The sequence below is a fragment of the Rhinatrema bivittatum genome, chromosome 12, assembly GCF_901001135.1.
Source record: "Rhinatrema bivittatum chromosome 12, aRhiBiv1.1, whole genome shotgun sequence".
Lineage (NCBI taxonomy): Eukaryota > Metazoa > Chordata > Amphibia > Gymnophiona > Rhinatrematidae > Rhinatrema > Rhinatrema bivittatum.
The window spans coordinates 75,654,220-75,670,152 of NC_042626.1; the positions used below are offsets into that span (position 1 = coordinate 75,654,220).

Here is a 15,933-nt window from a genome sequence, read left to right on the forward strand (position 1 = left end):
GCCACTGTTAAAAACAGCTTCTTTAAACTCCAAACTCTGAAAAGAATCAAATCTCTCCTACACCCGCACGACTTCCGAACAGTTTTACAAGCTACAATATTGTCAAAACTGGACTACTGTAATTCGATCCTACTTGGACTGCCAAAAAATTCAATACAACCCTTACAGATGCTACAAAACGCAGCCGCCCGAATACTGACCAACGCACATCGCCATGATCACATTACTCCGGTACTCCAATACCTTCACTGGCTACCTGTAGCATTTAGGATCACGTACAAAGTCCTCACCCTCATACACAAATCCATCTACAACAAAGAAATGCAATGGATCTCTGACCAGTTTACTTTCCACAATTCCAACAGACCTACGAGAACAATACACCAAGCCAAACTCAAGACACCCACACTCAAACATATTAAACATGTTTCCACGAGAGAAAGATCATTTACCATAGCAGGAACCAATGTTTGGAATAAAATGCCTACAGATCTGCGCCTGGAGCAATGTCACAAGAAATTCAAACAAAACTTAAAAACTTGGCTCTTCAGAAAAGCTTACACATAATGACCTCTTAATCTGCAAACAGCCGTCCTACTTTAAGCAGCCGTCCACCTCCCCTCTGCCCTACCCCTTCACCTTTAACTACCTCTGACTGAATGTACCTAGTTATACATAGTTTTATAGTTTTATATTTTATTATTATTATTCATTGTTATTTGAACCCAATGCACCTTATCATATATAGATTGTAATTATACACATTTTCCACCAAGAGACTTGACGGGATTCAATAATACTATATGTGGACTCTTGCCCTGTTCGCTGACCATTTTGATATATGTTTGTTCCTACTGAATTGATTGTAAAGCCTGTTGCTAAACTTTTGTTCAATGTGAACCGAGGTGATGTTTTGTAACGTGCTGCGGTATATAAAAATCCTTTAAATAAATAAATAAAATAAATGCCAAATTTATTTACTTCCCAGGCCCTCACAACACACACAAAACCTGACAGAAGTCCGGGAGGCTCCAGCGGGGGCCAGGACCAGTCCGGGACACATCTCCTGCACTACGGCCGTCGGCTGCCAGCAATCAACATGGCGCCGACGGCCCTTTCCCTTACTATGCCACTCGGGGACACCAATGGCGGCAGTAGCCCATGTGACATAGTAAGGGCGAGGGCCCCTCGGCGCCATTTTCAGGACTGGCAGCCGGCGGACCTTTGCCCTTACTATGTCAGAGGACCTACCGCTGCCATTGCTCCACCCCACTGACATAGTAAGGGCAAAGGGCCGTCGGAACACATTTCAGTGCTCCCAGCCGACGGACCAACGCCAAAACATTGCTCCCGAACCGCTCCTGAACGCCCGCTCCACCGACTGACATTTTAATCACGTCTTGGGGGGTCTGGAGGGTGGGGGTGGTAATGAATTTATTGCGAACATCTTGGGGAGGGGTCACGAGGGGGGGCAGGTTTCATTCATTCAGCAACTCTGGGGGGGCAGGGGGGGGGCAGGAGAGTGTGGGGTGGTTAGTTTAAGAGAACTTTTCTCATAGGGTTGTTTTTTGGGGGAAGGGGGAGGTTCACACACAAATACATACACTAAACTCGCACGATCTCGGGAACGCACCAAAATGGCCCTCCCCAGACCACAAAACAAATTTGGGAGTGCAAATTTGGTTAGGCACTCCCCTATTTGCCTACATAACGCGCACAGACGCCCAGGGACAGACCACATGTAGCACCAACAATTTTAATTTCCCAGGCCTTGGGAGGGGGCAGGAGGGTGGGGGGTTATTATTTGATTTAAAGGGTTGGGATTGGGTTTTGTTTTGTTTTTTTTGGGGTGGGGGGGTTCCCACAGAAATAGAAAGACAAAGGTTTTCTGATCTGAAGGGTAGGCAGTAGGCGGGGGGAGGTGACAGTGAGGGGAGGGAGAATGAGGGGGGAGGTGAGTGTGAGGGGAGAGAGTTGGAGTGGGGACAGGGGAGGGAAGGGGGGGTGAGTGACCAAGGGGGAGGAGGAGGATGAGTGACTGAGGTAAATTAGCAAGGGGAAGGGGGAGGGAGGGTAAAGAACCTGACTCTGCCACTGCAACGCGTGGCCGGGTACCGCTAGTTACACATGAAAACCTTCTCTGATACGGGTATCTCCCAAACATCCTCTTCAGTAAACACCGAAGCAAAAAAATCATTTAATCTTTCCATGATGACCTTATCTTCTCTAATTGCCCCTTTAACCCCTCGATCATCTATCGGTAGAACTGACTCCCTCACAGGCTTTCTGCTTCGGATATATTTAGAAGAGTTTTTACTGTGAGTTTTTGCCTCTATGGCCAACTTCTTTTCAAATTCTCTCTTAGTCTGTCTTATCAATGTCTTACATTGAACTTGCCAATGCTTATGCTTTATCCTATTTTCTTCTGTTGGAGCCTTCTTCCAATTTTTGAATGAAGATCTTTTAGCTAAAATAGCCTCTTTCACCTCCCCTTTTAACCATGCCGGTAATCGTTTTGCCTTCCTTCCACCTTTCTTAACGTGTGGAATACATCTGGACTGTGCTTCTAGGATGGTATTTTTTAACTGCTGGTATTTTTTAATTGATGGTATTTTTTAACTGCTCCTTTCAGTTTTTTTCTAACTATTTTTCTCATTTTATCAAAGTTTCCCTTTTGAAAGTTTAGCACAAGAGCCGTGGATTTTGCTTACTGTCCCCCTTCCAGTCATTAATTCAAATTTGATCATATTTTGATCACTATTGCCAAGCGGCCCCACCACCGTTACCTCTCTCACCAAATCCTGTGCTCCACTGAGAATTGCTGCATCTCTTGTCTGTTCCTGAACCAATTGCTCCATAAAGCTGTCATTTATTCCATCCAGAAACTTAATCTCTCTAGCTTAGGCTGTTGGACGTCCGTAGGACTTTGCTGAGGTATCTCAAGGTAACGAATGAATTTAAAGGATCTGATCATCTGTTCATTTTATGGAATGGTGCAAAGAAAGGTACCCAGGCTTCCAAAGCTACCATTGCGAGGTGACTTAAGGAGGCTGTTGGGTCGGCATACATTCTCAAAGTCCATCAGATGCCTGAAGGTTTGAGGGCTCACTCTCTATACTTTCTCATGTGGCCTCATGGGCAGAGGCCCAGTTGGTTTCACCATAGGAAATTTGTAGGCATTACTATCTAGATGTAGGGGATCCGGAGTCTCGGTCGTTTGACTAGAGTGTCTTGCGAGCGGTACTCTCCAGGTCCCACCCTAAGTAGGGAGCTTTGGTACATCCCAGGAGTCTGGACTGATCCATGTACGTATAGGGAAAGGACAATTGGTTCTTACCTGCTAATTTTCGTTCCTGTAGTAGCACGGATCAGTCCAGAGCCTACCAGATCTTTGGAGGTGGAGAGTCGTCCGCTCAGTTTTAATCTTTTTGGTACAAATTTTTAAAGTTATGGAATACAGACTTGGAAGAAATTTTCAAGGATTTACAAGTTTTGCAAATGTTTTGTGCTTGGGTACAGATCAATACTGAGGAACTGCAGGTGGCACCAGGGATTATGAAGCAGTGTCAATGAAACTTGCTTTGTCTCCATCTGCTGGCAGGGATGAATTAAACCCAGGAGACTGGACTGATCCGTGATACTACAGGAATGAAAATTAGCAGGTAACCACCAATTTTCCTATTGTCTTTTCTAATTAAATTCTCCCCTGTAAGAGGATAGTCTTGTTCACCTCTGCAAAGCATGCACAAGTTGATGCTGGAGGTTTTGGCATGCTCAGACAGTCCTGTGACCACTTCATGCTGTTTGATAGTAAACGTGGGTCAAAGGTCATTTTGCAGCTAGATCATCCATGGACTTCATGAGGTTCCTTCCAACCCCTGCTATTCTGTTGCCAGTCTCTTTATCGTTGCAGTTGTGCAATGTTGTCTTCTGTTAAAGTCTCGTTTCTTGCTCTGTTTTACTACATAGTTGAAGATCTAGCTTGGGCCTTTGAGAACTTATTTTTAATGGCTTATACAGGAACTGAAGCGCTTATCGCAGTTCCTGTATAAGCCACGATTTTTCCTGTGATTAGCAGCAGTGCGTTAGCAGGTACTTTGCTTGGAACAAGCTGGCAAACTGCAGATGCACTCTCTTCCTTCGCAGGTCACTTGATGAATCTGAAGTACTACGTGTCGCCCTATGATTTGTTTGATAGAACAGGTGCGAGCATCACCCTAACCGACAATAATGGTACGTCTCTCTTCATGGTATACTCTGCATGCATCAAGTCGTCCTGCAAGGTGTTACACTGTTTATCTGATGAGACTGACAAGGTGTGTGCTACAGTGACTAGCAGGTGCTACAAGCAATGAGGCATTTTCAGTTGTGTGTTTAACTTTGGCGGGTTTGACTCTCGTTCTGTCTTCTCCTTGATGTCACAGTTCCTCGACCTTTGGGCCTGAATGTCTCAGTGACAATTGAAGGGACCTCAGCAATGTACAAGCTCCCAATCGCTCCATTGATCATGGGGTCTCATCCCATAGATAACAAGGGGTAAGTTCAGCAGAGCCTTGAGATTCTCTGCCCTCCTCCCCACTCCCTTCTTTGAAGTGCTTTCAGTAAAATGAATTCAGAGATTGCTATTCAAAAACATAGAATCATCTATTCTGCCTGTTTGTTTGGTTTTTTTTTTAAGAACCCCTTCCTTCTCGTCAATCACCAATGCCAACAGTGTTGACCTGCCTGCCTGCTTCTTCTTGAAGTTCTCCCGGCCGATTCCTGTCTCCCAAGAGTTCATTCAGAAGATTCAGAGCTGCACAGGTGGTCTGGGGTGGTGCTGAGCTGATTCAGACATGGTATCCATGGAAGAGGGTCTTCTCGGGGGGGGGGGGGGGGGTGGTGGAATAGGGGTTCTTTGCCAAATGGAAGTGATTAAACTGGGGCACAGCTTCCTTTTTCTTGTTTAATTGGAAAAGTTCCCTGTACATACCCAGATCAGTCCAGACTCCTGGATTTTGCCTCCCTGCCAGCAGATGGAGACAGAGAAAGTTTCACTGACACTGTACATAACCCAGTGCCATCTGCAATCCCTCAGTATTTCTCTGTCTCCAGCAGAGGGTAAATGGTGCAAAATTTGCAGTTCTGCAGTCAAGAGACTGTTTTGGATTTATGAGCCTTCCTCCCAGGGGATTTTTGGGTCTGGCAAAGGTGGACGAGCTGGGGGTTGGTGACCCTTTTGTACGCTCGCTCCTTCTGTGGGATGTAAATCTTTGGTCCAGATCCCTCCCCTTCACAAGGCTGCTGAGGCAGCTAAAGACTCAGGGCAGCTGTCTTCTTTTAGTCAGTCCACTTTTTTAATTTGGCTGATTTTTCATTTTTTTCTGCTTGAGAGTCGTTTTGGACTCTGCTTAGATTTTTCTTTTTTTTTTTTTTTTTCACAGAGATCTCTTTCTGAGTTTGTTGGCTCGGACCCTGAGCACGCTTAGTGTGGCCGGAGGTCAGTTTTAAGTTAAGCTTCCTGTTTCTTTTCCCCCTGTATCCAATTCAAGAAATACTGGATTTAAAGAAGGTAAATGCAGATCTCATGGTTCCCTGTTTCCGCATGGAAATTCTGAGGTCTGTCATAGCGGCGGTACACAAGGGAGAGTTCTTGGCATCTCTCGCCTTGGTAGAGGCATATCTGCACATAGCTATCAGGCTGGAGCACCAGAGATTCCTGAGGTTCATGGTCCTAAGGGAATATTTTCGGTTTCGCACCCTTCCCTTTGGCTGGCGACGGCGCCACGTACCTTCACCAAGGTGATGGTGGTGTGGGCAGCCAGATTATTTATTTATTTATTTATTTGAAACTTTTCTATACCGTCGTTTAGTAGTGCACCATATTTGGATGACTGGCTTATTCATGTGACATCAAATGACCTCTGTCAACAATCAGTACAAAAGGTAATAATGCGCTTGAAGTTTCTAGGATGGGTGGTGAACCTAGCAAAAAGCCATTTAGTCCTCTTACAAACTCTGGAGAATATGGGAGTTCAGTTCAACTCACTAGCAGAGAGAGTGTTTCTCACGGAGAGAGACTGCTGAAATTGCAGTCAGATTAGGCTTCTGCTAGAGCTTTCGGTGCCCAGGGTCTGGGAATATTTTCAGGTTCTATGGCATTGACATTGGAATTAACGCATTGGGTGTTCATACATATGCGGCCTCTGCAGGGGGCTCTTCTTTCCCGCTGGAATCCGTTATTAGTTCATCTTCCTCGTCCATTAGAGGAGGAAGCCAGGGACAGTCTTTCGTGGTGCTTACTTGCACCAATCTCGAGCATGCTGCAGAATTGGAGATTCTGAATTGGATAATAGTCACCACCGATGCAAGCCTCTCTGGATGGAGGACAATGTGGCAAGATCAGTCGGCATAGGGCCAGTGGTTGAAACAGGAGTTACCATGGTCTATCAGTATGTTAGAGACGAGAGCAATGCATTTCTCGTTACTTGCCCCTCTGCCAAGGTTACGCAGCCTTCCAGTGCGGTTCCTGTCAGACAATGTGACAACTGTGGACTACATCAACCGTCAAGGTGGAACCAAACATCGAGCAGTGGTTTGAGAGGCCTGGGAGTTGATTCTTTGGACAAAACAGTACTTGGAGTGGCTGGCAGTGTCTCACATCGCTGGAGTGAACTACGTTCAGGCAGATTTTATCAGTCAGAGAAAGTTAGACCCCAGGGAATGGGAGCTGTCAGTGGCAGCAATGTGTCTCATTCACAGAAGATGGGGATATCCCGACCAAAGAGAACAGCAAGGTGTTACAGTTTTACAGCTGCTGAACAGAACATAGTACAAAGGAATCGGATCTCTGGTGCTGCCATGGGCTTGAGGGATTCTTCTTTGTCTTCCCTCCCGTGGCCTCTGGTGGACAAGGGATTACGGCGGATAGAGAAACATCCAGGCAATGTGATCCTGGTAGCTCCAAAGTGGTCACATCGACCATGCTTTCCAGATCTGATCAACACGGCCATTGACAGGCTCCTGAGGTTCAGACATGGGTCAACTGTTTTCCACCAGGGCCCAATATTTTTGGGTCAGGTGGCTCACTTCTGTCTCGCGGCTTCGCTTCTGAGAGGAGACAACTGAGATAGAGGGGATATTTCGAAGCGGTTATTTCCACGTTCTACATCCTTGATGTATGTACGAATTTGGAGGATCTTTGGGTCCTGGTCTGCTGTTGACAGAGTGCAGCCTCAGTCTGTTCAGCTACGATGTCCCATATTTTGGCTTTTCTACAGAAAGGTTCTGGTCAAGGGACTGACCTTTAACTCTGAGTGACCAGGTTGGGTTGTCTCCAGGGTGTAAGGTGCAAGAGTATCCTCTGTCCACACATCCAGATGTTATATGGTTCCTTCAGGGAGCTAAGAACTTGTGTCCTCGAGTGCAGAACATTTGTCCATCTTGGAATCTGAATCTAGTCTTTAGAAGATTGTGTGAGGCTCTGTTTGAACAACTAAAGAGAGCTATAGATAAAGTCTTGACTTAGTGGTTTTCTTGGTTGCTATTTGTTCAGCCAGGAGAATTTAGGAGCTCCAGGCTCTGTCGTGTTGAGATCCCTTCCTACAGATGTCTGATTCGGGAGTATCTTTATGCATGGTACCTACTTTTCTGCCTGAAGTAGTCTCGGCATTCCATTTTAGTTAGACTGTACAGCTTCCAGCTTTTATGGATTTGGATTCCTCTACGCCTCATGCGGGGGACCTTACGCTCTTAAATTGGAGGCATGCATTTTTGAGATATCTAAAGGTCACCTATGATTTCCATAGATCATATCACCTCTTTGTACTGTGGAGTGGTCCAGAGAGTGGAAATAAGTCTTCTCCTAGGACAAGCAGGATGTGGTAGTCCTCACGTTGGGGGGTGACATCATCTGATGGAGCCCGGCACGGAAAACTTTTGTCAAAGTTTCTAGAAGCTTTGACCAGCAGACTGAGCATGTCCAGCTTGCTACTATCCACGTGTCCGAGCGAGGTCCACCTTCAGACTCTCTTCTTTTTTGTGGTGCAGTTGCCTCGCGGTCCGTGGAGCTCCAACTTTTCAGTTTTTTTCCTCAATTTCTTCGAGTTGTTTTTTCATGTCCTTTTGGGTCCACCTTTGTGGTTGGTGGCTCCTTGGTATGGTAGGTCCTTTTTGGCCATTTTTTTCCAACTTGCGGTCTATTCCCAACTCCTCGTCCTTCTGTGACCTGATGACACCCAAAGGGCGTCGGGCGCGCCTTGATAAAATGGAGAAGCTTTAGGGACCCTGAAGTCATCCACACTTGCATCGGTCTCTTTGACACCTAAAGATCGTGGGAAACTGACCAACCCACTTCCTCTCACGGTCCCTATACCTAGTACACCTCCAAGGATCGGAGGAAAGGGGACCGATCTTCGATGATCTCCCCACTCTCCCACACTTCTGGATTGTCTACCTCCTCGGCGCCAGGGAAAGACCGGGCCGGGCACTGGAAGCGATCCTGCAAGCATCGCCACTGGTCACCGTCGACATGCGGTTCTGGAGCGGCATTGGCAGCCACCCACCCACCATCGAAGCCTCACCGGCCATCGAGGCTCCATCCTCCAGTGCTCCCGGTAGCCCAGTGTGTTCCCCACAGACCCCAGTGCAGGGCACTGCGCCACCTTGGAAACTCGAGGAGGAGCTGGTGGCGCCTCGTCTCACTCCATCGCTCCTGACTTCCAGGAGGAGTTGGCCCATAGGGTGCAGTCGGTGGTGCTCAAAGTGTTGAGCTGCCGGTGCCACCGGGCCCCCATATGTGTTCCCATACCTGGACAACTGGCTGGGCATGTTCTGTCCTTGATGGTACAGACTCTGCGGACCGTGGGGTTCGTGATAAACTTCCCCAAGTCGCACCTCTGTTCTCCCCCCCCCCCCCCCCCCCCCCAGCTGGACTTCATTGGTGCCAGGCTGGACATGGCACAGTCAAAAGCTTAGGGACTGGGTGGTCGCCCTTGCGCGGGCTACCCTTGTCTGCAAGAGTCAGAGGGTTCCAGCCCGTCTCCTGCTTCGCCTCTTGGGTCACATGACAGCCTCTAGCCATGTGACCCCTTTGGCCCGCCTCCATATGAGAAACTGCCAATGGGCCACACAGTCCCAGTGGAGTCAACTGTCCCAGGATCTCGAGGCTCCGGTCATGATAATGGACCCTTTGAGAGCATCTCTATCCTGGTGCGAAGATCTCTCAAACCTGAAAGGAGGACTTCCCTTCCAGCCCACCCTGTCCCAGGTGACCCTTACCACCGATGTGTCTCCCCCCCCCCCAGGGCTGGGGAGCACACGTGAACGGCCTGCACGTGCAAGGCCTCTGGACCACCGTTGAAGCCCGCTGTCAGTTAAAGTTCCTGGAGCTTCGAGCGATACAGTACACCTTGTGGGCATTCATAGACCAGTTGCTGTTCAAGGACGTTCTGATATGGACAGGGTGGCACTGAATTGTTCCTCCTCTGCCAGGAAATGGTGCAAGTGTGGACCTGGGCCGTGGCTCAGGGGATGCCTCTGCGAGCGACCTACCTGCCAGGTCACCTCAAAGCCCTGGTGGACTGCTTAAGCCGGTCCTTTCAGCCACACGAGTGGTCCTTCAGTTCTGCGGTAGCAGCCGAGTTGTTCTGCTGATGGGGTATGCCAGTTGTGAATCTGTTCGCGTTCCCTCACAACCACAGGGTGAGCAAGTTCTGCTCCCTGATAGCGGGGAACAGCCATCCGGCCTGCAATGCCTTCTCCCTTTCACTGGGGAAAGTATCTACTGTATGTGTAGCCCCCTCTACCGCTCCTTCCGAAAACCCTGCTAAAGCTCCAGCAGGACAGAGGGGCCATGATACTTGTGGCATCTTTCTGGCCTCGGCAGGTTTGGTTCCCAGTCCTGCAGGAATTGTTGGTACGGGCGCCTGTCCGACTGGGAACAGCACCCGATCTCATCTCGCAGAATCAGGGCACCCTGCACCATCCCAACCTTCAGGCACTGTCCCTCAAAGCTTGGATGTTGAACGCATGATCCTCCAGCCTCTGCAGCTCTCAGACTGTGTTTCCCGGGTCCTGGTGGGGTCCCGAAAACCTTCGACCAGGAAGTCCTACAGCTCAAAGTGGAAACGTTTTTCCATCTGGTGCGGAGGTCAAGGGTTAGAAACTTTCTCATGCTCCTTTTCTCAGCTGCTGGACTACCTGTGGCACTTGTCCAAATCCAGGTTCCAGACCAGGTCTGTCAGAGTGCACCTCAGCGCTATCAGTGCGTATCATCAAGGTGTCGCTGGCACGCCAGTCTCTTTCCAGCCCTTGATGGGCCGCTTCATGCAGGGCCTCCTCCAGCTGAAGCCCCCTCTTTGGCCTCCGGTCACATCCTGGGACCTCAACGTTGTCCTGGCATGGCTCATGCGACCTCCTTTTGAGCCGCTGCAGTCCTGTGACCTGATGTTCCTCACCTGGAAGACCATATTCCTGGTGAGGATTACTTCAGCTCATAGAGTCAGTGAGCTTCAGGCTCTGGTTATGTACGCACCATACACAAAGTTCTTCCATGATTGTGTGGTCTTGCGTATGCATCCTAAGTTTCTGCCCAAGGTCGTGACTGACTTCCACCTCAGTCAGTCCATCATTTTGCCCACCTTCTTTCCGCAGCCTCATTCCCATCCAGGGGAACGGGCACTTCACACCTTGGTCTGTAAAAGGGCCCTGGCCTTCTACCTGGATCGCACTGCAGGCCACAGGCAGTCCAACCAGCTCTTTGTGTCTTTTGACAACACTGGGAGTAGCGTGGGTAAGCAGACTTTGTTGAACTGGCTGGCGAATTACATTGCCTTCTCCTTTGCGCAGGCAGGCCTCTCCAGCTAGCCGGCAAGGTGAAAGCTCACTCTGTGCGGGCTATGGCAACGTCGGTGACCCATTTGCAGGTAGTCCCTGTCATTGAAATCAGCTGGGATGCAACCTGGAGTTCCCTTTACACATTTGTGGCTCATTTATTTATTGCTTTTATATACCGACATTCGATCGAGATATCACATCGGTTTACATAAAACTAAACAAATAAGGCAAGTTCAGCTTATTTTACATTGTAACATGGTAACTGGTATAAACGAATCAGAGAAACATTTACATTATAGCATTATAACATTGCAACATGGGGAATAATATATAGGATACGATCCAATAGAGTCTTAGGGAGTATAATTTGGGAGGGGTTCTTGGGATAGAGCTTTAATACGCGTTGGCGGGGAAAGGAGGTTGGTTGGGGCGAGGGGGGTTAGGGGTTTCGTTTCCAAGGAAGGGAAGATGCTGGAGGGGTTAATTATCTGGCGGGAAGGCTTTTCTGAAGAGCCAGGTTTTGAGAAGTTTTTTGAATATTAAATGAATATTAAACGAATACGTCAGTTCTGTGTTCACTAAAGAAGACCCTGGAAAAGGACCATCTCTACTTAACAAGAAACTGGAAGGGAGTGGAGTAGATGAAAATCCATTTACAGTAGAAAATGTATGGGAAGAGCTGAAGAATCTGAAAGTGGACAAAGCCATGGGGCCTGATGAGGTTCATCCCAGGATACTGAGGGAGCTCAGAGATGTGCTGGCAGGTCCGCTGTGTGACCTGTTCAATAGATCCCTAGAAACGGGAGTGGTGCCGAGTGGTTGGAGAAGAGCAGTGGTGGTCCCGCTTCACAAGAGTGGGAACAGAGAAGAGGCTGATAACTACAGACCGGTTAGCCTCACTTCGGTGGTGGGAAAAGTAATGGAGTCACTGTTGAAAGAGAGAATAGTGAACTATCTACAGTCTGGAGAATTGCTGGACCAGAGGCAGCATGGATTCACCAGGGGAAGATCCTGTCAAACAAATCTGATTGACTTTTTTGCTGGGTAACCAAGGAATTGGATCAAGGAAGAGCGCTCGATGTCATCTACTTGGATTTCAGCAAAGCTTTTGACACGGTTCCGCACAGGAGACTGGTGAATAAAATGAGAAGCTTAGGAGTGAGTGCCGAGGTGGTGGCCTGGATTGCAAACTCTGAAGAGAGAGTGGTTTTAAGCGGTGTACCGCAAGGATCGGTGTTGGGACAGGTCCTGTTCAATATCTTTGTGAGCGACATTGCGGACGGGATAGAAGATAAGGTTTGTCTATTTGCGGACGACACTAAGATCTGCAACAGAGTGGACATGCTGGAAGGAGTGGAGAGAATAAGACGGGATTTAAGGAAGCTGGAAGAGTGGTCGAAGATATGGCAGCTGAGATTCAATGCCAAGAAGTGCAAAGTCATGCATATGGGGAGTGGAAATCCGAATGAACTGTATTCAATGGGGGGAGAAAGGCTGATGTGCACGGAGCAGGAGAGAGACCTTGGGGTGATTGTTTCGCCGACTTCAGATCATTAGACACTATGTGACAAGGCGATAGCTAAAGCTAGAAGAATGCTGGGCTGCATAGAGAGAGGAATATCGAATAAGAAAAGGGAAGTGATTATCCCCTTGTACAGGTCCTTGGTGAGGCCTCACCTGGAGTACTGTGTTCAGTTCTGGAGACCGTATCTACAAAGAGACAGAGACAAGATGGAGACGGTACAGAGAAGGGCGACCAGAAAGGTGGAGGGTCTTCATCGAATGACTTATGAGGAGAGATTGAAGAATCTAAATATGTACACCCTGGAAGAAAGGAGGAGCAGGGGTGATATGATTCAAACTTTCAGATACTTGAAAGGTTTTAACGATCCAAAGACAACGACAAACCTTTTCCGTCAGAAAAAAATCAGCAGAACCAGAGGTCACGAGCTGAAGCTCCAGGGAGGAAGACTCAGAACCAATGTCAGGAAGTATTTCTTCACGGAGAGGGTGGTCGATGCCTGGAATGCCCTTCCGGAGGAAGTGGTGAAGACCAGAACTGTGAAGGACTTCAAAGGGGCGTGGAATAAACACTGTGGATCCATCAAGTGTAGAGGACGTGAATGAAGAGGGTGTGGCTCGCGGGAATGAAGGCTACTACCTGGAGGTAATACCCTTATTCAATATACATACACACAGTTAATGCGACTCCAACATTGCTCTAAGCTTCAACGGTAAGAGGAAATGTGGAAAAAAAAAAAGGATTTGCATTCACAAAAAAGCGGGGTGTAGCTTGCTTGTTATGGCGGTTTCTACCCCCAAACCCAATAAGCCTGATACTTTACTTTCAATGCATATCTAGCATAGCTCTCTGCTTCAACGGCAGGGGAGAAAGTCTGATACTTCACTTTCAACGCATAGCCAGCATAGCTCTCTGCTTCAACGGCAGGGGAGAAAGTCTGTTACTTCACTTTCAAAGCATATTCAGCATAGCTCTCTGCTTCAACGGCAGGGGCAATGTAGAAAATAGGATCTATATATAGACAGCAACCAACAAGGACTGAATTACATAGTCGAGTAAACAAAAGCATGGGTGTAGCTTGCTTATTGAGGCGGTTACTACCCCTAACTAAGCTACATATTCAATTAGATGCAATTCCAACACTGCTCTCTACATTAATGGTGGGGTGTAAGGGAAATAGAACTAAAAGGTACTAAAAGCCAAGCGTAACAAGTATGAGGGAAAAAAAAAAAAAGAGTGCATAGCTTGCTGGGCAGACTGGATGGGCCGTTTGGTCTTCTTCTGCCGTTATTTCTATGTTTCTATGAATAATTGCGTGGAAGGTTCATTTCTGAGTAAGGGCGGGAGTGAGTTCCAAAGTGTGGGGCCAGCCACGGATATGGCTCGTTTACGGGTTGAGGTGAGGTGTGCTGTTTTGGAGTTTGGAACGGCTAGGAGGCCAGTGTCTGAGGACCTGAGGTTTCTTTGTGGAATGTGGGCGAATGGCAGTGTTTAGCCAATTCATCTCACTGCTGTTTATTTTTTTGTGGATGAGGGTGAGGGTTTTGTATTGGATTCTTTGGTTGATGGGAAGCCAGTGAAGCTCTTTTAGTGTGGGTGTGATGTGGTTGTATTTTTTTATGTTTGTTATAGCCCTGGCGGCGGCGTTTTGCAGTACCTGAAGAGGTTTGATAGTGGCTTCGGGGAGGCCAAGAAGTATTGTTTTGCAGTAGTCAAGTTTTGAGAAGATTATAGTTTGTAGGACCGTTCTAAAGTCTTGAGCATGAAGAAGGGGTTTGAGCTTTTTTAGTGTTTGCAGTTTGAAGAATCCGTCTTTAATCATGTTGGAGATATGGTGCTTGAGGTTGAGTTCATAGTCAATAGTCACTCCTAGGTTTTTTGTAGATGGTGTAAGTTGCACCCCTATGTTTTTTTTGGGGGTGTTGATTTTGAGGGGGGCCGAGGGGTGATCATTGGAGATATGTAGGAATTCGGTCTTGTTTTGGTTGAGGCAGAGTGATAATTGTGAAAGCAGAAGCGTTATTTTTGAGCTGAGTTGGTTCCATCTGTCTAGGGTGTATTCGATAGATTCATTTATGGGGAGTAATATTTGTATGTCGCCTGCGTAAACAAAATAAGTGAGGTGTGATTCTGATAGGAATTTGCAAAGTGGGAGGAGGTATATGTGGAATAGGGTGGAGGAGAGGGAAGATCCCTGTGGGACACCATGTGTAATTGATATTTGAGAGGATTTTGATGTGTTTAACTTTACGTTGTATGATCTGTTTGTGAGATATGATTCAAACCATTTGATTGTAGTGTCTCGTAATCCGATTTCTTTGAGTCTGATGAGGAGTGTTCTGTGGTTGATGGTGTCGAAGGCGGCGGATATGTCGAGGAGTATCAGGAAGTATGACTGACTGACCATGGTCAAGCCCTCTAAGGATGGTTTCGGTGAGTGTAAGAAGGAGGGTTTCGGTGCTGAATAGTTTTCTGAAGCCATGCTGTGCAGGTTGTAGGATGTTGTAGCTTTCGAGGTGTTCTGTAAGTTGATTGTTGACCGTTTTTTCCAGGATTTTCGCTAGGAATGGGAGGTTGGATACTGGTCTGTAGTTAGCTGGATCGGATTTGTCGAGTTGAGGTTTTTTGATGATTGGTTTGACTATGGCGTTTTTGAGTTTGTCAGGGAATATTCCTTGCTCGAGTGATAGATTAATGATGTCGGTAATAGGTTTGGTGATGGTCTTGCTGATGAGTTTTAGGGTTTTGATGGGAATGGGGTCTGAGGGGTGGGAGGCTGGGTTGGTCTTTTTGATGATGGGTTCAATTTCTTTTTTTTTATATTTAAATCTTTATTGATTTTCCATAATAAAACAGAAACAAAAAATATACAAGTTTGGTTGGTGTAACCACCTTCCAGACTTGCTAAACCACAAATTATTAAACAAATTATTATATTTTCTTATAGCATAATCAAATGTAATAGGTACTTCTGACAACAAAATAATCAGAAGTATTAAGAAAATTGGGAGTTATTCTAAGACTATAACATTTCCAGTTACAACATTTCACAATACTGTGCTAATCTATTTCTCACTTACTCACTGGTGAGAGGGGACGAGGTGGTCATTCTCTTTTGATCAACAAAAGATTTTAACTGATCTGGTAGAAAAAATATGAAAACATCTTGATCCCTCTTAATTACACACTTGCAGGGGAATCTTAAAATAAAAGAATAACCCAAGGATATCACATCCTGGCGATATACCAAGAACTGTTTCCTCCTCTGCTGTCTCGCAAAAAATAAGTCAGGAAAACATTTTACTGTATTTCCATGATAAGAGGTCGGGTATTTAGAAAAATATCTTTTCATAACCTTATTTAGGTCGGAAAAATTGGTAAAAGAAACTAATAATATACCCCGATCTATTATCAGATTACTTGAAGTTTCTAAAAAAATTAGTTAAGTTACCTTGAAAAGGAAGTTCTGAAGCATTCAAATTAACATTTTTCTTTGGCAAAAAGTAACAATAACTAATGTTAGGCATTTCTTGTTCGGAAAATAGCAACACTTCTCGTAGAAACTTTTGCAACGATTCCCTAGGTGTTTCTCCGAC

At 46.7% G+C, this 15,933-nt stretch overlaps 1 protein-coding gene across 7 annotated transcripts in view; it reads left to right on the forward strand.

The window, feature by feature from the left end:
* MED1 (mediator complex subunit 1) overlaps positions 1 to 15,933 on the forward strand; it is a 168,243-nt gene that overhangs the window by 114,107 nt on the left and 38,203 nt on the right. For 6 of the 7 annotated variants that reach the window (XM_029572144.1, XM_029572143.1, XM_029572145.1 and 3 more), the window contains 3 exons: positions 4,147 to 4,233; positions 4,425 to 4,536; positions 4,679 to 4,803. The exons of the other annotated variant lie outside the window; for it this stretch is intronic. In XM_029572144.1, coding sequence (XP_029428004.1) covers positions 4,147 to 4,233; positions 4,425 to 4,536; positions 4,679 to 4,803 — 324 coding nt within the window. The remainder of the gene's footprint in view (positions 1 to 4,146; positions 4,234 to 4,424; positions 4,537 to 4,678; positions 4,804 to 15,933) is intronic. 7 annotated transcript variants of the gene reach the window in all.